This window comes from Canis lupus, chromosome 5 (genome assembly GCF_048164855.1).
Source record: "Canis lupus baileyi chromosome 5, mCanLup2.hap1, whole genome shotgun sequence".
Taxonomy (NCBI): Eukaryota; Metazoa; Chordata; class Mammalia; order Carnivora; family Canidae; genus Canis; species Canis lupus.
This window is the reverse complement of record NC_132842.1, coordinates 8,369,309-8,387,145: the sequence shown is the minus strand read 5'-3', so window position 1 is coordinate 8,387,145 and position 17,837 is coordinate 8,369,309. Positions and strand designations below refer to the sequence as shown.

Here is a 17,837-nt window from a genome sequence, read left to right as displayed (position 1 = left end):
TTTGACTGAATTAGCCATAAAGACGTCTTGCTATGACTTTTGTTCCCCACGAAAGCAAAGAAATATTGCGTTTAATATGAGTGGTACCGTTCACAGCTTTTCCGTGCCCCTTAAGAAATATTACAGTGCTGATTTACTGGGCCTCTTCTACGGAGTTGGCCCCAAGGCTGGGGGTGGAGGGGTGGGGACGGAGTGGCAGGGACAGAGGAGGCGAGGAGGCGGCGGTGGAGGCAGCGCACCAAGTTAGTTGCCTGTTGCCTACTTCCAAAGTTCTCTCTTTGCAGCGGCAAATTTATCAATCTTTTCATGTGACAATACTTCGAAATATATCATTGTCATCCGGAGTTGTCTGATAGATGATCTACAGGCGCACCAGCCTTTTCCAAGGTCAAGTTGAAGATTCTTGTTTGCTGTTTAACTGGGTTGTTTAAAAACTCAGAACAATGCCTGGCTGTTAAATTTTCACTTGTTCTCATGGGGCATTCGAAAGCAAGTCTTTCCTATTGACCAGTGCGGGGACGTTTCATCCTCCCGAGCTGAGCTTCTGAACTCAGCAACCAGGGCTTGGCAATGAAATCAAGAGGAGAAGAAATGAGATTTAACCTTAGCTCTTGCAGACGCCAGGGAGATTAAGCCATCTTTCACGTCTCCTCCAAGTGTGTACTAATTTTTCTCTGCGTGTCGCGGGCTGGTTATAGCCACACGCATCTCATTCAGCTTTCTTTCTGCCTTTATTCTAGTGGGAAGCTGCAAATACACTCCCCTAAAGTAGAAGCGCAAAAGAAATTGTGGCCACTCTGGTCTTTGTCAGCACAGAACCTGTTGCTTTAAGGGCGCTTTAAAATAAAGTCAGCCTCTAAATCGTCATGTTTTATGGACATATTTATTTATGTTTTTAATGGAAATGCTGGCTTCACAGTTTTCTTCTATATCTGCGATGATTGATTTTTTTTTATTCAGCCAACTTTTATTTACCTTGCAAAAATGTTCTGGACCAATGTGATAAATTACAGATATGCAAATTTCTTTGAATGGTGTTGTAAGTGTGTCTAGCTGGAGCTGAATAACTCCTTGCAAGTCAGTCTGTGCGCACTCAGGACCCCAGGGAGCTGATCAAAGCACCCATTCTCTTTCATCCCCGGTATTCTCCTCCAAACTATTTCGATACAATATGTTTCCATGATGCACTTAATGTGCTAGGGACATAGAACTCATTACAACCTAGCTAGTTCTGCCGACCTCTTTGTTCCGAGGCAGAAAGTCAAAGAAAAAAGGAAAAGCCTTGCCAGTTGCCAGCTTTCTGAAATGCTAAAGCATGCGTCATTTTTCACCAGGTCTCGTCTTGATATCCTCAAAAGACAAACTATGAAACCGGCCTCGGCCCTTTCTGGCATTAATTACACTGCTGTCCAGCCGATCTGTTTTTCCTATTATATGCATTTCTCAGCAGGGATTTTTTTTTTTTTTTTGCAAGACTAATGCAGCTGCAAGTTAAACTATGAATGCATTTTTTTATCACTATGGAAAAAATAAGGGGAAAGCCTGCAAAACACACAACTGAACTTTTTAAAGGCTTCTGGCAGATAACAGATTAGGAGCAAATTTGGGAGGTTTTTGCAATTTATGTAAACCTGAAATTGACTAAGAGCCTCAGGCGTTTCCAATGCGCCCTCGGGGTTCTGTGGAGACACTCCCTGTGCCATTTGAAATTCTGCTTTGTACTCAGATAAATCTGGAAGGTGAAACCCTTCAAGGGTTCTGTTAAAATTCCGCAGTGAAGCAGTCTGTCCTGCACCCAACGAGGTGGCTGCTTCCAAGGAATTTCTGTCCAGGATAAGAGTACAGAGAATATAAATTCTATTTCATTTCCCCCCCGTTTCTAGTAGGGTTGATTGGTTGGTGGAAATGGCTGGCAGCCAGTTCTGGGAAAGATTCCAGACCTGACTCCGATTAACCCTCTCTGGTGAAACTCTGCTGGAAACCAACTCACCAGCAATTGCCATTAATCTACTTACTAATTAAGCCAATTCATTTCTAAAGGAGAAAAATTCCTTTCTTTAGCCAAACTGATGGGAGGAAATTTGAAAGAAGCGCCAAACTGTGTAACTGTAATTCAGCCAAGGACTGCGAAAACAAGGTGTTGATATATAGCAGCAGATTTAAAACAAGTTTCTAGGGCAACACTCCTTTGGAGACGGTGGCATATAGTGCATAGTAGATGAAGCTCGAATAATGCTCTCCGGCGCTATGCCACCCCGTGTACTTGTGTTGAAAATAACAAGTCCCTCTCCAATTAAATCTTGTGCCTTTTACGCACAAATAAATTGCCTCTCTAGCTTTCTTTCACACCAGAGTATATCAGCTTTATGTGACAGTTACCACAGATATATTTCTTGACACTTAATAAATAGCTTTAGAAATTTGTAATCCACAGTCTACATTTCTGAAACTGGGCTACGGACAGGGCCTAACTTGTAGTTAGGGGACCAGAAAGGACCAAGCTGACCATTACGCACGTAAGAAAGCAAGCTGGCCTTTCACAAAAGGTACCTGACATTCTGGAAAGAATAGATATGTGAATCTTGACCTTGATACTTACCAGGAAGCAAAACTCCAAGGGGTTTCCCACTTCAGGAAGAAGAGCTTTTAAGCTTTTAAGACAGGGCTAGGAGCCCAGGATCTATATAAGATAAAAGTGGATCTCCCTAGGGGGAATTTGAAATCCCTTGGAACCAGGCGTTAAGGCTCGCCTTCATGGGGATTACTGGCAGGCAAGGAGGCAGCAAATCAGTTTGACTTTGTATTCCAGGGAGAAGAGGGATGAGAGAGGGAGTGAAAGTTTAGTGCCTCAAACCTTTTAATTGAAGTCAGCCCCTCCCCACCCTAAGGCTTTTGGGGCGTGCTGCAGAGCCCAGGAAAGCACCATGGATTTGGCAGCCCCTGGGAGTCCGTGTGTCCGGCTCATCCAGCAAGAGTGAGCACCTGCCTGAAGGGCTTGGAGAGAGAGGTGCTCACCGGTGGGCTCATGTATTCTCACTTCAAGCGTGGGTCTCAAGTGAGTCTACATCATCCAGGGGAACAGAACAGCTATGTTAGAAACGCCTTGGAGGTAGTATCCCTTGTTAGGGAGGCAGGCCTTAGGACAGGATGGGGAGGGCCCGCTCTGTGGTCCCGTTCTGCACCACCCAGTGTCCTGGCCCACTACTCAGGAGCATCGATATCGTCCTCTGGGGTTATCTGGAGTATCGATGACTTCTCCAAAGGCTCCTCTTCCAGTGTTCCTGACAACCTCCCTAAAAATATGGAAAAACTATTAGACATGAACTTTGTTTTACTTGCTATACACAAACCACTTCCCACTCCTCACACCGAGCTCTTTGCCTCATTTTTAGTGGGTCCTCCCAGCTCTGGCCCCAGCTGGGGGCCCCTTCAATGACGGGAAGGAGGGGTGAGGGAATTGGGGGGGGGGCAGGCGAGGTCCGGTGGTCAGATGCTCCTTGGCCTTCAAAATAGCTTGCTTCAACCATGTTTTCCTCTGAGACAGTTTTCCTGGTGCTCTAGACTGTGGAAATGGTCTTAGGAGCCTGTGACCCAGGCCAGTAAATTACCTTCTGCTGAGAGTCCCCTTCCTAGAATTAGGAGCAATTGTAAGAGAATTCAAAAAGGCAGGGATTGTCTTGGTTCGGGGGTCCAAGGATCTAACTAAGATTTAAATTTCCATTTGCATTTTCAGTCTTTCCTTCATATGAGATAGAAAAGTATGCACGAAAGAAAAGAAAACCACACTGGCGGGGTGGGGGGTTGGTGAAGTGGGTTCTGAAGTTGGGGAGTGGGGAGGTTCCCCCCTCCCACATTCGGGCTGGGCTCCCTGCTCCGTAGGGAGGGACATTTACCTGGTGTGTAAATTGTGAGGAGAGCGTTGGGGGTCTGAGACTGGAAAGCCACAACATGGGATGTGATGTTCCAGCTTTGAAGGGGAACAAAGGCCCCGAGCTAATCCCAGTGAAAGCCAGGAGCGTGGACAAGGCAACAAAGAATTGCAGCCTGTGGTCACCGGTAGGTGTCAATGTGGACACTTACAGCCGGGGCAGTGGGAGAGGGGAACACAGAGACAGGCTGTCATTCCAAGGCTTAACATGAACAAAGATAAAAACGTGACAACTTCGCCTTTCAATAGTTGGGAGGTTCAAAGTGGAGTGCTAGGGAGTCTATCTGGGTCAAGTCTTTTCTGAAGCAGGGCCTTTCTTTTTTTCTAGTAGAGTATCGGCCAGGCAAGTTCTGAGGCCCTTTTCCCAAGGTAACTTTTCTTACTAAAAGAAGAATTCTTCTAAACAATGTCCCAATTCCACCCACTTGCCTAAGGCGAAGAGATGGAGCTTTCAAGATTCCTAGACATGTATAAAAGGTGGTGTTTTCTGCACCCCAGAGCTCCAAGTGGCTGCGTTAAGTCTTTGTGAACTTGAACAGCCTACCTTAACCTTTTGGTTAAAGTTCATGTATTCTTTTACACATTTAATGAAAAGAAATAACACTTCCTTTTTATGCAACTGTGCATACATGTCGATGAGTCTAGGGGTGAGATATTTAGAAAGTATTCATCTGACAAAGAAATTTACATTGTGTGCTGTTGACGGAGTCCCGGACACCTGGTAGAGTTAGTATGCCCATGATTTCAGACTCACTATTAGAAATCAGCAGAGAAGGCATTTGCCAAGAGATGGATCTCCCCTATAATCTTGGAAGGATAATTGGAATCTGCTGCTAACGCAACTGATTAGCAAAGACTATCTTAGAGAATTAATATAGGGAATTATAACAAATTATGTTTATCCTAAGAACTCAAGAAATGTTGTTTTCTTTGAATTCTGCTACCAAAACCGAAATATAAGTTTAAAAATCATAATGTAATAAAATTCTGATTTTCTTTAGTTGAAATAAGTCTCCTAAATAATAAAAAAAAAAGGATGTAAATATCCTTAAAAGACTAATGACATTTCACAGGTAATGCAATTTAGAAAGAAACACTTCCATGTTTTCTTTTCCAACAATGTGCATTTTTGTAAACTGCTATAAATTGCAATTCAAAAGCACTGATCTCGCCATCCCCAATCATTTTTTATACTGATCAAATGAATGCAGATACTCCCATTTGGGAGGGGCGACATGACATTTCACTTGGCAGTTCTAAACAGGTCACAGACCTTTCACAGACCCTAAGGCAGTGGGAGGGAGCTCTTTACTAAACCGTGTAACCAAATCAAACCAATGGTTACCCCTTTTCAAAACCATTGGAATGGTTTGCACAATGCTATTCACATAGCAGCACAGAAACTGAAAGGATGGTCATCCAATGGAAATTTCTTTCCTTTTGTTTAAACTTGCAGAGCTCAAAAAAAGTAATACTTTGAAGGAAAACGATTACATTTACTATGATAGAAATCATAGGAAATGCACACTGCGTGTTTATTGGCATAACACGGCATAGCTGTAGTCACCCATTGGTATGTATATATATGCACATGTATGTATGTATATGTATGTATATTTATTGGAGATGTTGCTTTGTTTGAAACCTTAGGCACAAAGACACAACATGGCTGCCCTGGAGATGACCTATTGCTTTCAAGTTGCTTGAACACATCAGAATTTCTATTGTTAAGGTTGATTAATTGAAACTGATAAGTTACCATGAATAAAGATTGTTTTTCTGTTTAATGTGGTGGGCCTGATTTGGTAAATGCCTCATTCATGTAGCTTTGCAGTGCAGCATATGGGCAAGAGTCATTCAGTATCACAAACATATACAATTTATTATGCTTGTATGGGCACAACTAAAAGGCCTTTTTATTTTAATGACAAAGTTTCAATGAAAAATTCCATTTAAAGAGTCACTAGTAACATGAAGTGTGATTCTGTAAACTATACTAAGAGTTTCTTTGAGTTTCTATGAGTCGTTTTAAAAATATGATATTTAAGTACAGTAAAAAAAAAGATGCATATGCCCAACTTATACCATAACATTAGTCATTGGGAATACAGCAGAATTTATCTTAAATTTAGCAGGCATATGAAAGGAAAGCACTTTATTATCTGATGCCACCTGTGTGCTATGCTGTCAATAAAGTTACCATAAATGTTTCATTGAGATGCCACCAATGGTAGCTCACACTGCCCAGTTTATAACAAAATGCAAATGGGGTTAGGAAATAACATGCCAACCTCTTGACATCTTTTTTTTTTATCTTAATGAATAAAATCAGAAGACGATATTTACAAATAATTTAGGGATTATCAGATGAAAAGCCAGTGGATTTAGTAAGTTTTCCACAATTTAAGTACTGTTCTTAAAATCTGGTGTTACTTTTTGAAGTGTTAACCAAATCAAGACTATTGGGAGTATTTACTGATAAAGGTAAGGTTTCTAATTTTTTCATAATGATGTTGTACAGAAACTTTTTTTTCTCTTTTTCATTTAGGCTGCTCATGTAATCATCATGAAAGAGTACTAAAAAAATCTGAAAGACATGCAAATGAACTTCAGGAATGACTGTATCAAACCATCAAAGAGATAGTTACCATATTCAGCTTTTAATGTCTTATCAAATAAATTCTCTGGTCATTCATGTCCATGAAACAGTTCAAGTTCACCCAACATTTCTCAATTAGATTAGATGGGTAATCTCAGTTCAGCTCTTCTGGAGAGTAATAAACCACATTGGTCACAGTTGACCACCGCTAGTATGTGTTTCATAAAGGACTGGATGTCCATTGGAAAGCTAATCCGTGCACCGTCACTTGTAAAATTCCCTCCTGCATTTGGAAGTGATAATCTGTATCTAATTTTTAAAGAAAAATTTACTCTCCTTTCACTCTTCTGAGGCCAATTTCTTTTCTGGACCTGAATAGAGATCATTGGTGCAACAGTACCAAATAGCTTTGGTATGTGTATAACAAAAACCCACCTCTTTGTAGAACATAACAAATTATGCAATGTTCACAGATGCACTTCCCATTGTGCCTTTTGTGAGAAAATGAAGACCCAACTCTGTTCCCCACCCCCCTCTTTATGAAAGCCTAGGCTGCCAATGCAATCTGTCCTAATCCTAGAGAAAAATAAATACACGTAATATGGCAGTTTTAGGGAGTTATTTTTAAAGTGATTTTCATTTGGGCTTTTGGTCTATGTTATTTGCACAAGTTTGAATTTGAAGTTGCAAACAGCTATTTATTCCTACAAATGGGCCAAAGCCCTTGGGCCCTAAGGATTAATATGTTAACTGCTTCTGTCATCCATCTCTGGAGTTTGGATCTTTCATAGAAATGCTTGTTTTCACACAAGTTACTGCTTAAATTGATTGGTTACTAAGGAAATTTAGTGAGTTTTCAATGATAATTTTTAAAACATACATACTAAAAAAAGATTTTACATGTTGTTTCTGTAGTTTGGCTTTTGATTCTCCTACTCCCCTAGCCTTTTGGGGCTGTAATTGACAGCCAGGACTGTGTAAATTTAAGGTGGACAGCATGAGGTGGACAGCATGAGGACTTGATTACATCTATTGTAAAATGAGTACCGAAGTAAATTTAATTAACATCCATCCTCTCATAGATTTTTTTTTAAAGTAAAGTTTTTCTCCTTGTGATGAGAACTTTTAAGATCTACTCTCTTAACAACTTTCAAATATAGGGCACAGTGAGGTTAACAACTATTCTTATGTTCTCTACATTACATCAACAGTGGCTCTTGGTCTCATAATTGGGAGTCTATATCTTTTGACCATCTTTCTCTGAGTCTCACTCCCTCTTTTGGAGAGGAGAGGCTATACACAGATAAACCTGAGTAGCAAGGTAGCAATTTCTGCAGAAGTGCTGACAGGTGTAGAGAGGTGTTCCCACCCTATCTAGCCAGACCACCTTAAATCCTGGTGTTTCTTTTATTGGATATATGACTTTGAATGTGGATCTTAGAATATAAAAGCACACTAAGAAGACCCTCTGCATCCTGAGTGCCTAACCCAGGACTTCGCTTAGGGTAGGTCTTCATAACATCTGTGCAGTGGACGAATGGATGAAGTAAGGAAAGCCATATAGGTAGGCAGTGTTCACGGCCCTCACAGTTCCCTGACATTGACTATGGTCTTGGTCATCAGGCTTGCTTTGACTACTGGGACAGAAGCAACTGTGATGTCAGCAGAGACTTGAACACCCCCGTGCTCTCTTTTGCTGCTCTTGAGAACCCTGAGACCACCATGATCACAAGAGTGGGTTTGCCTGGTCAGTGATGAGAGCTACAAGATCTGGTTACGCTGTCACCCCAGCAGAGAGCCAGTGACGCAATCGATGGCCAACTAACCACAGAAGATGAGTGAGTGCAGCAAAACCAGACAGAAGACCTGCCACCTTGGTGAAGGCTTCTATCAAGGCACTGAAGCATGGAATAGCATGACATATCGGGGGCAGTAAGTCATTTGTTATGACTAGATTAGAGAGCCCAAGTAGGGGAGAGGCAACTATTACAAAAGATGGTAAACTGTATGGTAAACTGTGAACTTGATTTTATCCTGAAAGCCATGGATATCTACTGAAGGAGTAAGCAGGGGAAAACAAAGTGTATTGAAGTGAACCAAAAATAAAGTCTTTAGTGACTCCAACACTTCATACTCAGAGTATGGGCAGAACTGGGTAACCAGGAGAGGTTGAGAAGGATGCTCTGGGAAGTAGGAGAACTAGAACAGGTTGGTGACTCACAAATCAAAAGGAGAGCATCTTAAGAATGAAGGAAGGCTCATTAGTAATGACAGGCTGGGGTGCAGCCAAGTGAGAGACCTGGACACTGCATTTGAATGACTCTGATGACCTGGGTAAGAGCTGCGTCAGGGAGAGCTGAAGTCAGAAGGTAAGTGGAGTAAACAGGAGAAGGAGAGAGAAGGAGAGAGACAGGGAGAGAGCAGGTCCCGATTGCTCTCTGGAGGGCTAACGGTCAAGGTAGGAGGACCAGAAGGCGCTTGCTTGAAGAGAAAGGGAAGGAAAGAATAAGAAAAGGAGGTGAGGACATGTTTACAGGAAGAGGGCACTGGAGCATGGTGGTGCCCTTCAGTCTGAGGACAAATGGGGATTTTGTGAGTTAAGTAACCTAAGTTCATAACTGTAGAAGTCTGAGTGGACTTCAGATTCAGTTTTATTAAACATCCTTTGATCACTTACTGATGGCCAGGAAAGTGACAGGCAAATTTATGCACAATTTATACGCAGGTCTATTCACATTTGAATCCTTAGTGCTAGAATGCAGTTTGAAGCTTGGAAGAAGCACCTTTCTAATCAATCAGGGGGAAATATCTCCTTTATGGTGAAAATTAGTGGCAGAACATGTAATATAAAGTGGAAACATAAGGTCACTGAACTTATGTGGGACAGTGGCTGTCCATCTATTTAATGTGGAAGTTAATAAATTGCTATTCTGTATTAGCTTCCTAGGGCTGCTCTCCCAAAATAACATAAAGTAGATGGCTTAAAAAGACAAATGTTAATTCTCCTCACAGTTCTGGAGGCTGAAAGTCCAAAATCATGGTGTTGACAATACCATGCTCCCTCTCTGACTCTGAAGAGCATCTTTCCCTTCTCCCTAACTTTTGGTGGTGCCCATTGATCCTTCATGTTCCTTGGGTTGAAGCTACATCATTCCATTCTTTGTCTGTCATCACATAGCATTCTCTCTGTGTGTCTGTGTCCAAACTTCCTTCTTCTTAGGACACTAGTCAAAATGGATTAATGACCTAACGGCCCCATCTTGATGGTATCTGCAAAACCCCTATTCTCCAAATAAGGTATATTCACAAGAACTGTGGGTGAAGGTTTCAACATCTTTTTGGGACAGGGGATACAGTTCAACCCAAAATGCAATCTACTCTGGAGAAGGTAACTCATTACCTATTTCACAGGTGGAACATCTTTACTAAGATGCAACAGAGATTTAAAAAATGTTTTATTAGAAAACATAAAGAAATAAAAGGCAGCTAAACAGGTAAGGAAGAACAAAAACTCTCACTAATTATAGATGCTGTGATGCTATATATAGAAAACTCTAAAAACTCTGCCAAAAAACTATTAGGACTGTTAAATGAATTCAGTAAGGTCAGAGGATACAAAAATCAATGTACAGAAATCCATTGCATTCCTATAACTAATAATGAAGCAGTAGAAAGTTAAATTAAGAAAACTATCCCATTTACAATTACCCTCAAAATAATAAAATATCTAGGAATAAACTTAACCAAAGAGATAAAACACCTGTACTCTGAAAACTGTAAAACACTGACAAAAGACATTCAAGAGGACACAAAGAAATGGAAAGACATTAAATGCTCATGAGTTGGAAGAAAAAATATTGTTAAAATATCTATGCTACCCAAAGCAATCTACAGATTTAAAGCAACCACTACCAAAATCTTGAAATAGCCTTTCTCACAGAACTAGAACAATTCTAAAATTTACATGGAACCACACATGGTCAAAGCAATCTTGAAAAAGAAAATTGGTCAAAGCAATCTTGAAAAAGAAAAATAAAACTGGAGGATCACAATTTCAGATTTCAAGTTATAGTACAAAGTGGTAGTATAAGACAATATGGTACAGGCATAAAAATAAATCAATGGAATAGAACAGAAAACCCAGAAATAAATCCACAACTATATGATCAATTTATCTTTGACAAAGAAGGAAAGAATATTCAATGGGAAAAGGACAGTCTCTTTCACAAATGGTGTTGGGAAAACTGGACAACAACATGAAAAGAAATGAAACTGGACCACTTTCTTACACCATACACAAAAATAAACTTAAAATGGATTAAAGACCTAAATGTGAGACCTGAAACCATACAAATTCTAGAATAGAGCACAGGCTGTAATTTTTCTGACATTAGCCATACCAACATTTTTCTAGCTATGTCCCCTGAGGCAGAGAAAATACAAGCAAAAACAAACTACTAGGACTAAATCAAATTAAAAGTCTCTGTCCAGCAAAGGAAATAATCAGCAAAACTAAAAGGCAATCTATAGAAGGGGAGAAGATATCTGCAAATGACATATCTGATAAAGGGTTAGTATCCAAAATGCATACAGACCTGATACAACTTGACATCCAAAAAACATCCCAATTAAAAAATGGGTAGAAGATATGAAAGAAATTTCTTCAAAGACCTACAGATGGCCAACAGACACATGAGAAGATGTTCAACATCACCAATCATCAGGGAAATGCAAATCAAAACTACAATGAGATATCATCTCACACCTGTCAGAATGGCTAAAACAACACAAGAAACAACAGGTGGTGGCAAGGATGTGAAGAAAGGGGAACCCTTACGCACTGTTGGGAATGTAAACTGGTACAGTCATTGTGTAAAACAGTATGAAGTTTCCTCAATAAGTTAAAAATAAAACTACCTTATGATCTAGTAATTGCACTACTGAGTCTTTACCCCCAAAATACAAAAACTCTAATTCAAAGGAATTCAAAGGTACCTGCACCCCTATGTTTATTGTAGCATTATTTATAATAGCCCAACAGTAGAAGCAGCCCAAGTGTCCACTGACTGGTGAGTGGGTAAAGATGTGATATATATACATAATATATATACACATTATATATATATATCTACATATATATGTATATATACCTATATATATATATATATATATCTACCTACCTATATATATATATATAGAAAGGTATATATGTAGGTATATATATATATATATATATATATATACACATAAACACACAATGGAATATTACTTGGCCATAAAGAGAATGAAATCTTGCCATTTACAACAAAATGGATGGAGCTAGAGAGTAAAATGCTAAGTGAAATAAGTCAGTCAGAGAAAGACAAATACCATATGATGTCACTCATATGTAGATTTTTTTAAAAACTTTTTTTAAATGTAAGCTCTCCACCCAATGTGGGGCCAAACTCCTGACCCTAAGATCAAGAGTCACATGTTCAGGATCTACATACTGAACCAGCCAGGTATCCCTCATATGTGGAATTTAAGAAACAAAACAAAGGAACAAAGGGGAAAAAAAAAGACAAACCAAGAAATAGACTCAACTATAGAGAACAAATAGATGGTTACCAGAGGGGAGGTTGGTGGGGGAATGGGTGAAATAGGGGATGGGATCTAAAGCGTACACTTATTATGATGAAAATAAAATAAAATAAATAAAATGTTAAAAATGATAGATATTTAATTCACACTTTCGATGCATAAGACAGTGATGACTGTGGCCATTATTTACAAGGCAAATTGTTCTCAGAATGGATTATATATATAGGCTGAAATAAAATGAAAGAAACATGAAGAATAGTGGTTTGAACATTTAGGACTTTTTTGGCGAGGGGAGAAGGGAGTAAAATGGCATAGTGAGTCCATAATTTACAACACCACATGGACATGGTAGATAAAATTTTAAAGGAAAAACTGAAAAGACTTACTGGGCAAATAAAATAAACATTTCTCTGGTAAAGAATGTAAAGCAATGAATCAGGTTGTCATGGATGGGATTGTCTCTCTGAAAGGTGTTAGAGTCCTAACTCCTGGGACCTGTGAATGTGACCTTATGGTCACACATAAGGAAAATAGGGTCTGTGGAGATGATAAGTTAAGGTGAAATCATCAGGGTGGACCCTAATGCACTATGTCAGTGTCCTTATAAAGAGAAATTTGGACACAGATGAAAACACCCACAGAGGGGAGACAATGCGAAGACACAGCAAAAATGCCATTTATAAGCCAAGGAACGCTCCAGGCTACCAGAAGCTCAGAAAGTAGCATGGAACAGGTTCCCTCTCACAGCTGTCAGAAGAAGCCACCCCTGCCAACAGCTCACTTTTAAACTTCTGGCCGCCGAACTGTGAGACAATACATTGCTGTGGTTGAAATCATCCAGTTTGCGGTACTTTGTTACCACAAACCTAGGAAATTAACACATCAGTGGAAGGCACAGGCCCATTGGATCTAGCAGCAGGAATTCACACTGACAATCAGGAATAAAGCTCTTTTTTTGGTAACAGAAGTCAAATGTGTTCCATGTTGGCTTAAAGAAGAAACTTACTTCTTAAGGCAGTAGCTTGAATTAAAGGAAACTGAAAGAAAAAAAAAAAAAGGAAAAATAGTTTCTAATCTAGGGCTATGACATTACAGAAAGCCATGGGACTAAGGAGTCTCAAAGGCAAAAACTTACCTCACACAGAGGAACAGAGCCAAGCCATCTGAAGGCTTGGAGGCTTCAAGACCCAAATGGAACAAGCAACCCTGAAAATTAGAAGGACTAGCTGTGGATTGGGAGTGGGACTGGCCCAGGTGTAAGCATTCACAGAATTCTACTGGGTGTGTGTGTGGGGGGGCGGGGAGTGGGGGGTGGGGAGTGGAGAGAAAGAAAGAAAAAAAAGAAGAGAGACAAAGAGAGAAAGAAATTGAGCCTGAAAACCAAAGTTCCAAAATACACAAAGTGCTTGTAAAGACAACAGCAAGATAAGCTATGAGACTATGAATTCACTCCAGATAAATTTTAGTGTGCAAAATAGTCTTACAAAAACTTTGAAATATGTGTGTATACCAAAGAAATAATTAATAATATCCATTAAAAATGTATGATACAAAACAGGCCAGAATAAAATAAGAACTAGTGGCTATGAAAAAGAACCAATTTAAAAAGTCACTAAAATTAGTAAAACGTAGGACAAATTGGGCACAGCTGAAGAGAAAATTAGCAAATTATTAGACTATTGAGGAATCCACTCATATGTACAATCGAGAAAGAAACATAAAAATTAAGGTATTTAGATTAGATCCATAGAGAAGAGATAGGTACTTTCAAAGAAAATAATGTAGAGAAGGTTGCATAAGCAATCTTTGAAAAGATGGTAGTTGAGAAATTTCTAGACATACAGTAAGATACTAATCATCAGATACAAATTGTACTCTGAATACTGGTAAATATAAATGCACCATTAAGTATACTGTAGTAAAATGACAGATCATGAAGAGTAAAGACTAAACTTTAAAAGCTACCAAAAAAGGGCACCCATGTGGCTCAGTCAGTTAAGCGTCTGATCCTTGGTTTCAGCTCAAGTCACGATCTCAGGGTTGTGAGATTGAGCCCTGTGTGTCAAGCTCCTCACTCGGCACAGAGTCTACTTCAGTGTCTCTCCCTTATTCTCTGCCCCTCCCCCCAATCTCTTTCTCTCTCAAATAAATAAATAAATCTTTAAAAATAAATAAATAAATGCTACCAAGAAGAAAATATAAAATGATCACAAATGATTGACGAATTGACAACAGACTCCACATAACCCTGAGCAGAGACCCAAAGGCAATGGTATAAATAGCAAAGAGTGAAGGAAAAAACAACTGAAAATTTCATATCTCATTCAACTACCATCAAGAGTGAGGTGAAAATTAAGAAAAACGGAATTTACCCTCAATAGGCCTTCACTAAACAAATTATTGCAGTGTTAATAATTTTTAACAAACATATACAAAACATACACATATACATAAATGTATACATTAAAACAAAATAAATAGAGCTTATAATTTTTTGACACCAACCATAGCAACATTTTTCTAGATATGTCTCCCTAAGGCAAGGGGAATGAGCAAAAATAAACTACAGGGACTATACCAAAATAAAAAGCTTTTGCATAGTGAAGGAAACCATTAATGAATACAAAGGCAACCTACTGAATGGGAGAAGGTATTTCCCTTCTCCCATTCAAATGATAAATCCAATAAGGGGTTAATATCCAAAATACATAAAGAACTTACACAATTCAACACTAAAAAAACCCCAAATAATCTGATTAAAAATGGGCAGAGAAACTGAGTACACATTTTTCCAAAGAAGACATACAGATGGCCAACTGACACGTGAAAATATGTTCAACTACACTAATCTTCAATCAAAACTACAATGAGATACCATCTCACATATGTCAGAATGGCTAAAATCAAAATGACTAGAAATAACAAATATTGGTGAGGATGTAGAGAAAAAGGAACCTGGTACACAGTTCATAGAAATCGTTGGTGAAGCCACTACGGAAAACAGTATGGAGGCTCCTCAAAATATTAAGAATACAGCTACCATATGATCCAGTAATTCCACTACTGGGTATTTACCAAAGAAAATGAAAACACTACTGGGTATTTTCCAAAGAAAATAAAAGTACTAATTCAAAAAGATATATGCACCCCTATGTTTATCACAGCATTATTTAGATACCCAAGATATGGAAGCAACCCAAGCATCCGTTGATGGATGGATAAAGAAGATGTGGTGTATAAACACAATGGAATATTACTCAGTCACAAAAAAGAATGAGATCTTGCCTTTTGTGACAACAAAATGCCTAGAAGGCATTATGGTAAGTGAAATAAGGCAGATAAAGACAAAATTATTTCACTTACATGTGGAATCTAAAAACCAAAATAAAGGAATAAACAAACAAAAAGCAGAGAGACCTATAAATACAAAGAACAAACTGATGGTTGCTAGAGGTGAGGAAGGTGAGGAAATTAGTAAAATGGGTGAAGGGGAGTGGCAAGTCCTGGCTTCCAGTTATGGAAAGAATAAGTCACAGAGATAAAAGTACAGCATAGAGAATATAATTAATGGTATTGCCGTGGTGACACTTCAGGATTTCCTATTAAGAGAGAAACAAGAGTACCACTGACTGCTCTGTTCAGCATCATAGTGACAATCCTAGCCAGTGCAATAAGAAAAGTAAAAACAGGGACACCTGGGGTGGCTCAGCAGTTAAGTGTCTGCTTTCCGCTCAGGGCATTATCCTGGAGTCCTGGGATGGAGTCCCATGTCAGGTTCCCTGCATGGAGCCTGCTCCTCCCTCTGCCTGTGTCTCTGCCTCTCTCTCTCATAAATAAATAAAATCTTTTGGGAAAAAGAAAAGAAAAAATAAGTGGTATATAAAGATTGGAAGACATACTTTAAATATTATAGATGATATGATTGTCTAAATAAGTGATGAGACTTTCAGACTAGCTATTAGAATCAGTAGAGTTCAGCAAGTTTGCTGGAAGCAGGATGAAAATACAGAATCCAAGACTCAACAGTGATAAACATTTAGAATACATCAAAGAAATCAAACTATCAAGAGTTTTTTCATGGATCTTGAAATGGTAAACCCAAAATTCATAGGAAAAAGTAAAAAAACAAGAAAGGCTGGGACAATTTTGAAGAACAAGATAGAGGGAATTGTTGAACCACATATCAAGTTTTATATTAAAGCCAAGGTTATTAAAACTCTGGTATTGTGGCACCTGGGTGGCTCAGTTGGTTAAGCGTCTACCTTAGGCTCAGGTCATGATCTCAGAGTCCTGGGATTGAGTCTCACGTGTGGCTCCCTGCTTAGCTGGGAGTCTGCTTCTCTTTCTCTCTCTACTTCTCACCTCTGCTCATGCACTGTCTCTCAAATAAATAAATAAAATCTTTTCAAAAAACCCTTTGGTATTAGAACAAAAAGGACAAATAATTCAACTGCACAGAATGGAGAGCCTAGAAAGTTCCCCTACTTGCAGGGAAACTTGTCAGAGGCAGCATTACAAATCATGGGGTTGGGGAGCCAGATAATGCTGATAGGGTAATCTGCTATTCTGTTGGAATAAAGAAATTGGGGTCCAAAATAATTTCATCTACAAAAATAAATTCTGCTGCTTTAAAGCATCTAAGAGTGAAAAACAAATTGGTAATATTTTTAGAAGACTATGTAGGGCTAACTTTATACATTTAGACTAAGAAAGTTAATCTAAAATAGATAATAAAGAACAATTCATAAATTAAAAGATTGAAAAATAAAATCACATAAAATTAAAAAATATTTTGGTTGGACAAAAAACATCAAAAGTAAAGTTGAAAGACACGCTATAGACAGTGACAAGATATTTGTGAAACATGTGACTGACAAAGGGCTAATAGCCAGAATTTATAAAGACTCCGGGACACCTGCACCCCGATGTTTCTAGCAGCAATGTCCACAATAGCCAAACTGTGGAAGGAGCCTCGGTGTCCATCGAAAGATGAATGGATAAAGAAGATGTGGTTTATGTATACAATGGAATATTCCTCAGCCATTAGAAATGACCAATACCCACCATTTGCTCCAACGTGGATGGAACTGGAGGGTATGATGCTGAGTGAAGTAAGTCAATGGGAGAAGGACAAACATGATATGATCTCATTCATTTGGGGAATATAAATAATAGTGAAAGGGAATGGAAGGGAAGGGAGAAGAAATGGGTAGGAAATATCAGAAAGGGAGACAGAACATGAAGACTCCTAACTCTGGGAAACGAACTAGGGGTAGTGGAAGGGGAGCAGGGCGGGGGGTGGGGGTGACTGGGTGGTGGGCACTGAGGGGTCACTTGATGGGATGAGCACTGGGTGTTGTTCTGTATGTTGGCAAATTGAACACCAATAAAAAATAAATTTATTATTTAAGAAAAAAAAAAGACTCCCACTAATGGGGCAGCCCAGGTGGCTCAGCGGTTTAGGGCGTGGTCCTGGAGACCTGGAATCGAGCCCCGCATCAGGCTCCCTGCATGGAGCCTGCTTCTCCCTCTGCCGGTGTCTCTGCCTCTCTCTCTCTCTCTGTGTCTCTCATGAATAAAAAAAAAAAAAAAAAAAAAAGACTCCCACTAATGAATTTTAAAAAGGAAAAACAACCAAATAATATAAAAATAGTCAACTACTAAAAGCAAGAAATTCACAGAAGAGGAAGCCAAAATGGTAAATAAACAAACAAAAATATTCTCTCT

At 39.2% G+C, this 17,837-nt stretch overlaps 1 protein-coding gene across 1 annotated transcript in view; it reads right to left on the bottom strand.

The window, feature by feature from the left end:
- Positions 1 to 2,839: 2,839 nt before the first annotated feature.
- Positions 2,840 to 17,837, bottom strand: part of C5H10orf67 (chromosome 5 C10orf67 homolog) — a 194,214-nt gene continuing 179,216 nt past the window's right edge. The window contains exon 18 of the mRNA XM_072825143.1: positions 2,840 to 3,293. Coding sequence (XP_072681244.1) covers positions 3,202 to 3,293 — 92 coding nt within the window. The 3' untranslated portion in view covers positions 2,840 to 3,201. The remainder of the gene's footprint in view (positions 3,294 to 17,837) is intronic.